Genomic DNA, 8,193 nt, shown 5'->3' on the forward strand with positions numbered 1-8,193 from the left:
AAATTCAGCAATGGTAAATAAAATATCAATTATCAATAATGATAACGAGGAAGTAGGAAATGATGAATAATATCACTGAATATGTATGTATATATATATGTATACACTAGAACAAGATATAATTATACATAAGACAAATGAATACAGGGAGTTGAATACACAGTTATATATATATATTGTAAAGAGACAAACTTGATACTAAATTTGTAATGCTTCAAATGATTAAAACGCAAAATCGTATAAGTTTTGTAAAATATATGAATATAAGTGTATACTTATATAATGGTTGGATAGACGATGCAAAATTATTAACGAAAGTTATAGTGTAGTGAGTTTTAAAATAAGTAATATTTTATTCTCTTTACGTCCTAGAATTTTAGCAACGAAATAAGTAGAATGATTAGGATTACCTTAATGATACGAAGATTCAGCGTGTTCGGAAGAAGTAGTATGATATTGTAATTAAGTGGCAGGCTTTGGTAGAGCAGAGCGTTGTTCGAGAATGATTTAGAAATGAACTGGCAACGACTTGGTACGACTTAGGATTCTCGAGACGACGTCTGGACTGCACGTGTAACACTTTCAACTGCTTGAGAACGTCTGAACAGGGCAAGAGAGTTTTTTCGACTGCTCTTGGCAAAAGATCTTTTTCGACTGCGAGGCCCGCTTGGTCGCCTACCTGCATTTCGCCTCGGCGCGCGGCCGCTACCGCGAGACAATAGAATGTCTTCTGCGCATGTCAATTGAGCGTTACGCTATGAGATTACTCGCTTTTATATGCGAGAATATAATTTAACAAAGGAATTTTATAATTACAATATAGAAAGATCATTTTTATAATCATGAAGAATATGTCATTCAAATATACTTGGAATTTGCGAATTATTTAAGAGAATGGTAGTATTAATATATTTTCCGTACGCTTAATTGATTTTTGTTAATAATTGCAATCTCATACTAGTATTCCTTTCTTTCTCTTATTCATAATTACTAAATACTATAGTTCGCATTATCGAGGATCCAGAAATCCATTCTTGTTTTACATTATAATATTTAAAGTGAGCCTATTTATTCGAATGTCAGAATGCAAAATTATAAGGGTGTCGTTTGACACGTGGATATATAATTCTTTATTAAAGAAAAAGAAATTTAATTAATATTAATTCAGCCTGGTAATATATTTTAATTTAGTGCGTTAAATTTTAGTCTCAGTAAGAGGCTCGCAAGGGAAGCGCAAATCGCTTATCTCTCGCCGAGAGACTGTCAAGAGGTGTCGTGTAACATAAACTTTTCGGCACACGGCCCGCACGAAATTCTTGCCGTATGATAAGTAAAGCTTCTAGAAGGTTCTAGAAGGTATGGTGTAAAATGAATTTCTGTCTCCTGTCGATTGTTAACTTTTCTAAAGGACCAAAAGGAGAGTCCATGCCGGTCGTTGAAGCGGGTTAAACAATAGCCGGGTTTATGACTTTCCATGTGGTGTACATATGTTGTTTCTATTATGAAGTCTTAACGGAATCCTTGTAGAAAGTTATATAAATCCGTTGAGACTTCTTTTACGAACATGAGAAAAGAAATAGAATCGTTCGCAACTAAACTATGTTACGCAAATATATTTACTAAGAAGTTATACTATGGGGATGAATTTAGTATTATATGAAAGCTGATTATATATATATATCTTAAAATAATAAGGCAAATTCGTAGCGCTATATAGGTGAATACAAAGAAGCGCTTAAGCATGAGTGATTAAATGCAATTATATGATAAACTATTATATTATTATTATATTAAGAGAAGGGTTTATTTACCCTGAACAAAAGAATAAAATATTAGAGTTGTCTTATGATCGCGTATATAATGATCGTGAAAATTAAGATATTTGTTTTATTATAAAGTTGGATATCAATATAGATAAGGGTTTCTTTGCTTTTCCCTTTGAATAAAAATTATTTTAAAGCATAAAGCCAAAGTATTGAAATAAATCGTATTATATGACAGTAAAAGCACGAAATAGGGTGGGTGGCGCCATCTAGCGTGTTTGGAAAAAACGTTCGGCGACGTAATACTGGCGGCGGACGTTACATTATTCTATCTTTATCGTTTATTAAGCCAGTATTCATAGTCTTATTTTGATCATCAAGTATAAGTAATGTGTAATGTTTTAACTGTCTTAAAATGCTAATACGGCTTTGTGATAATATTGATAATTGCGATTGATGACATCTGTACTTAAGGCGGTTTTAAGAATCAACTATGAAATGAACACCGACCTTAACAAGGATGACGTAATAGCACTGACGACTCTTCCCGGGCTGCGGTCCGATTCATGCTCACAATGCTTTTGGAATACTTTCATCCTTGTCGTTAGTCGAATATTAAATAAAGACAAATAATGATCACGAGCGTTGCAAGCATAAATCGGACAGCTTTTGTGAACAGTTATTACGTTACTATACGTTATGCATCACATATTAACAGAATTCAATTTAGATGTATTATATCTAAAGTTACTCACGTAGTTACTGATAATTTTGGTAAAATTTTTAGATGCTTTGGTGTTACCAAACTTGAAAATTCTAATCAACAGCAAATATCACAAGAAAATGATTTTTTAAGTGATATGCATGAATCGGATTCAGATATTGAAATTGATGAATCTGGAAAGATTTTAATAAATAGCAATGAAATTGACAATCTTACGGATGAACTGGGAAATGAAATTATTTTACCTCCTCAGTTAACATGTTGTTCTCGTACGTTAAATCTTATTGCTACAACAGATTGTAAAAAAATTTTGAAAAGTCCTAATAACACTACATTGAAAAAAATTTATCGTTCTGCTTTTGCAAAATTAAGTGCTTTTTGGAACAAACTTAGTCATAGCATAGTTGCATCTTATTTAAATAATGCAATTGTAAATTTCCCGTACCTATTATTGCACGATGGAATTCTCAGTACGATGCTGTAAAAAAAATTTTTGCTTATAAAAGTAAACTTAATGTACTTTTTGAAAAACTAAAACTTCAAAAATTAAAACCAACTGAAATTGAATTTTTAGAAGAATTTAACATGATTATGTCTCCGTTAGCAGCAAACATTGATATTTTACAAGGAGAAAAAATGATTTTTTTAGGTTTGATAGCACCAACGATTATTGTACTACAACAAAAACTTACACAATTTACTCACTTATCATTTTGTAACCCATTAGTAATAGGAATGATACAAGCTTTAGAAAAGCAGTTTAAGCATATTTTTTATTTTTGATTATCTGAGAGTAAACCGTTTATTATATCTGCTATCAGTTTACCTAGATTTAAGTTAAATTGGGTACCAGATTATATAGACTTATGTAAAGAATTATTTTTAAAAAAAGCAGAAATCTTTTATTCTAAAGATTTAACTATGTCTCAGGATAAATCAACTTCCAGTGGAAGTTGTGGAGATGAGGATTTTTTTCGTGATATGGATAAAAAAAACAAGAATTGTAGTTCACAACCAGTGATCAGCAGTAATATTGAAGTATTTTCATATTTAGAATCTAAATCAAAAGAATTAGATAGTCTTTCGTTATATCCTCACATTAAACAAATTTTCTTTAAATATAATACGATGTTGCCATCGTCGGCGCCAGTGGAATGCCTTTTTAGTTGCGTGGGCAACAAATTTATGTACCACGTAGAAATCGTTTATCAGACGACACATTTGAAAAACTGTTATTTTTAAGATATAAAGACCTATAAATAAAAATATAAATATATTTTCAAATCCTTTTTTTATATCCTCTTTTACTTAAAAATATTATCTTAAAGTTATCTAGATGAAACAATATATATTTTCATCTTTTATCTAGATAAATTTAAAATAAAATTATCTTTATCTTATCTAAGATGAATTTATATAAGACTTATCTAATCTATATCTAGATAATTTTTAGTTATCTAAGTGCAACACTGCAGCGGAACTATAAAATGTGGCCTTTAGCCAAGGGCAATGACAAATTGGCACAAAGAGATGTAATAAAATGTAATTTTAAAACTGTTGTGTATTGAGAGAAGATTATTAACGACTCGGTAAATAGCGTACTGACACTTTTATTGAGAGACACGGATACACACGTCGCGTGTTCGTTCCTAGCGGCCATAACTGAAGAGAGTAAGAAAGAAGGGGGAGAAGTCCCAATACTAATGGCGGGTTTACAAACTCTGATACATAACATTTCCTCCTCCACAAATAACTTGAAATATTAAGATGTATCTGTCGCGGTCGTTGAGAGCGACGTAGTGTCAACGCCGTTATGGGTGCAGGCGGAGGTTGTCTGTACGTTGTGCGTTGTCTGTATCGGAACGTTGACTAGAGGTACTACCGGTGCAGTAGCAGGTTGGGTTGCTGCTGTTCCTCCAATCGCCCCGTGGTAACGGATATGTCACGATCGATCCTTCGCATTTTGGATGATCAACTGAGCAGATCGTGGTTGCCTTTTCGTTTTCTGCTCTTTTTGACAACTTCTGATTCGGTCAACATGCCTCTTAAAGCGTCGACCATTGTACTCGATCTCACAGTGGAGATCTAGCCAGGCTGCAATGACTCCGGGAATTCACCTATCCATGCGCAGATTACCTGAAACAGAATAAACTGCCTGCGAAGGTTGGAATGTTCTTACGAACGAGTTCAATTGTCTTTGAGGCCTGTCTGTCTCTGTAACTTCTTGCCGGGTTGCACCAAATCTAGGTGAGTGCGTAGGCTCCGTCCTAAGAACAGCTGCGAAGATGATTGATTCGTGGTTGTATGTGGAGCTTTGTGATATTGTCACAAGAACTTGTTTATATTTCGTTGCAACGTGTCCTTGGTAGTCGCCATAGCCTTGAGTGCATCTTTGACGGTCTGGACGTAGCGCTCGGCTTGGCCATTCGTTGCAGGGCATATGGAGCCGTTAATTTGTGATATTTGACTCCTGTTGACTGAAGGAATTTCTTAAATTCCGTTGACGTGTGAATTGTGTGCCGTTATCGGACACAACTGTAATTGGAACGCCGTAGGTTGCAAACAATTCATCTAGAATTCTAATAGTTGCATACGATGTCGTGGAACTTGTAACTTTTACTTCTAGTTACTTGCTATAGGCGTCCACAATAATCAACATCATTACACCTGCGACCGGATCTACGTAATCAATATGAATCCTTTCCCAAGATCCGTTGGGATATTCCCAGTGATGTTCACAATACTTCGGTGGTGCGTGTGTATACTTGCCGCAATCTGTGCATGCTTTTACGTTGGCCTCAATATCTGCGTCTATACCTGGCCAGAAAACAAAGGAGCGAGCTAACCCCTTCATTTTGACAATACCGATATGCGCTGCATGTAAATCGGCAAGAATTGCAGATCGCAATGACGGGAGTATTATAACTCAATGTTTCAAAAGTAAGCAGCCTCTTGACAGTATGTAATTAATTTCCGGTGCTTTATATACAAACCGGGATAAACACTGACCCTTCTCCAGGATCTGGATGATCTTACTTAAGTGCAGATCTTTACGCGTTTTGCTTGCGATGAGCTCTGCTCATACTGGTAGTTGCTCAATCTGATGTGTGATGAAATAATCAAATCCATCACCTTGCAATGTCTTCTTCCGTCTGGTTAGCAAGTTTGTGAATTGTTCTTACAGTTGAAGGAAGTGAAACTTGAACAATAATCAGCATTTGTATTATCTTCCGTTGGCTTAAATATAATATCCAAATCAAAATGTGACGAATAATCTGCGTAGTTAGCAATTCTACTAATACAAAGTACTGGAAGTGATTTTTCCGGATGAAGAATCTGCGTGAGGGGTTTATGATCCGTGATCAATGTAAATTATGAACATACAAATAATGGAAAAACTTCTTGACAGCCCATACTATAGCAAGTATTTCCTTGTCGATTTGTGAATAGCATTGTTCGGTAGAAGTCATTGTACGACTTGCGTATGCGATTAGTCGCTCTGAGGTCGGTGAGATAGGACTGCTCCTAAATCCGTTTTGCTAGCGTCTGTTGCTAGAATCAGTGGCAATTGTGAGTTGTATAGCATTAACACTTGAGGCGACATTAATGCATTTTTTATGTCTTTGTATGCTGCTTCTGCTGCCGTTGTCCAGAGGTTGCGTGTGTAATATGTCCCGTAGTGGACGGCTTCTACTCGAGAGATTGGCAATGAAAGATCCATAATATGTTGCTTTGCCTAAAAATAAGTGAAGTTCCTCTGGCGATGACGGTTTCGGTGCGTCTCTAATGGCTTGGATGTGTTTGTCAGATTTATGAATTCCCTGTGCATCAATTTTATGTCCTAGGAATTCCACGGTTGTAGTAGCGACGATGCATTTGTCTCGATTCAGTTTCAGACAGTTGTTCCTCAATCGTTGTAGAATTGCATCCAGGGAAAATATGAGGTTATCGAAGTTGTCTGCAAAAATGAAGATATCGTCGAAAAAATTGAGTACGTTAGGAATATCTTGCAAGACTGCCTCTATTTTGCGTTGTCAAACCGCTGGAACATTAGCTGCCCCATAGACAGTACGTGTAGAACGAATCAGACCATGAATTGGAGTATTCAACGTTAATGCGTGACTAAATTCTGGGTCAACCGGCAAATGTGTATATGCATCTGTGACATCTAACATAAGTGGCAGAAGAGCTTCGCGCCTTTCATGTTATTAAATAAATATTCCGGTCTTGGAATAGGATATTCATCTATGACGATACGTGGATTTAATGTAGGTTTGTAATTACCCGTGATTCGCAATTTACCATTTTTCTTCATTACTATATGCGTCGTCGAAGCCCACACTGAATGCTCTATTCTCTCGTAAAATCCGGATGCTATCTTGTTAGCGTCGATTTCCTTGGCGTATGCATCGCGCAACGCTAACGGCACTTCTCGTGCGCAAACAAAAACGGAGACATTCCTGGTTTAAAATGGACTGAGACTGGCAGCCCTCAGAGTTTGCCTGGCGAAGTACTAAATACATCTTTGTAGTTTGTTAAGAATTGATCTAGACGAGTCTTCTGTTCTTTAGATAATTCAGGAGCTACTGTGGTAATTGCATGAATATCGTCGGATGAATTAAAAAGTTTGTGGAACTTAATCTCGTAAACAAAATGAGAGATTCATTCCTTGCCAAATAGTGAGTCAAAATTACCATCAATGACATACAGATTTAATTTTCGAGAGGTTTTACATAATGTAACCTCGACCGAAACGCGTCCTATGCAATTAACACTGTAGCCTGTATAACTTGCGAAGCATCTATCTGTCTTGAATAACTTGCAAGCAGGTTTGATCGAAAACAAAATTTGTTTACTTACAATACCACAAGGTGCACCAGTGTCTAGCTCCATTTCGAGATCTCGACCATCGATCTGAATCCTGAGCATGCGTTTAGATGAGGAATCAAGCTTGTTAATTTTGTTAAGCTTGTCTAAACGTTGTATTGCATCGACTCGTGTTGTAGTTTGTGTGTCAGCTGTATCCTGATTTGTTGATTCTGCGGGGCCTTGAATTTGCTTCACCGCTCTGCACACTTTAGCGATGTGTCCCTTCTTCTTACAATTATGACAGACAGCTTCGAAAAATTTGCATTTGGCACGGGGGTGCAGTCCCCCATAGCTTCCGCAACTACGTGTGATTTTGGCGGTGCTCTGCTTATCGCCCTGCCCTTGAAAGCGTGAATTTTTTCCCATACAGCACAGAAGTTTGCAGCAGTATTGCTGCAACGTTGCATCATTACATATGGCAATACAATGTTTCAGAAACATTGTTAAAATATAGATATGCAACATGATTTTAATAATGTCACAGCAATATTTAAAAGAAATATGAAAATAAACTAATTTCTAGACTAGCTATAATTTTATGTTTAAATACTTTATGTACACGCATATGCACATTATACATAAAATATTATAAATATTATTTATACAAAAATATTCAAATTTATATGAACGTGAACATTACATTGATCAACACACACACATACACACACCCAATTACCGTTTTCTCCCTCTGCTATTCGCTCGCCCTGACTCTACGATTCACTACGTTAATTCTTTGCATCCCTTCGTTCCTACACGCGGATCACCGTCTACGGCAACGTGACTCAAGAATTTGTAGTTATCACCAATTCGAAATAAGCTTACAGCATCAGAAGTGGG

General features: G+C 36.0%; 1 protein-coding gene across 1 annotated transcript in view; it reads right to left on the reverse strand.

Moving 5' to 3' along the window:
• Positions 1 to 6,026: 6,026 nt before the first annotated feature.
• The window catches only part of LOC105448375, a 14,152-nt gene continuing 11,985 nt past the window's right edge, over positions 6,027 to 8,193 (reverse strand). Inside the window, exons 5-7 of the mRNA XM_011686897.1 lie at positions 7,353 to 7,697; positions 6,661 to 6,915; positions 6,027 to 6,445 (exon numbers count right to left, since the gene is read on the reverse strand). Of these exons, the coding sequence (XP_011685199.1) occupies positions 6,027 to 6,445; positions 6,661 to 6,915; positions 7,353 to 7,697 (1,019 nt within the window). The remainder of the gene's footprint in view (positions 6,446 to 6,660; positions 6,916 to 7,352; positions 7,698 to 8,193) is intronic.

Source organism: Wasmannia auropunctata, unplaced genomic scaffold (assembly GCF_000956235.1).
Source record: "Wasmannia auropunctata unplaced genomic scaffold, wasmannia.A_1.0 LD336088.1, whole genome shotgun sequence".
Lineage (NCBI taxonomy): Eukaryota > Metazoa > Arthropoda > Insecta > Hymenoptera > Formicidae > Wasmannia > Wasmannia auropunctata.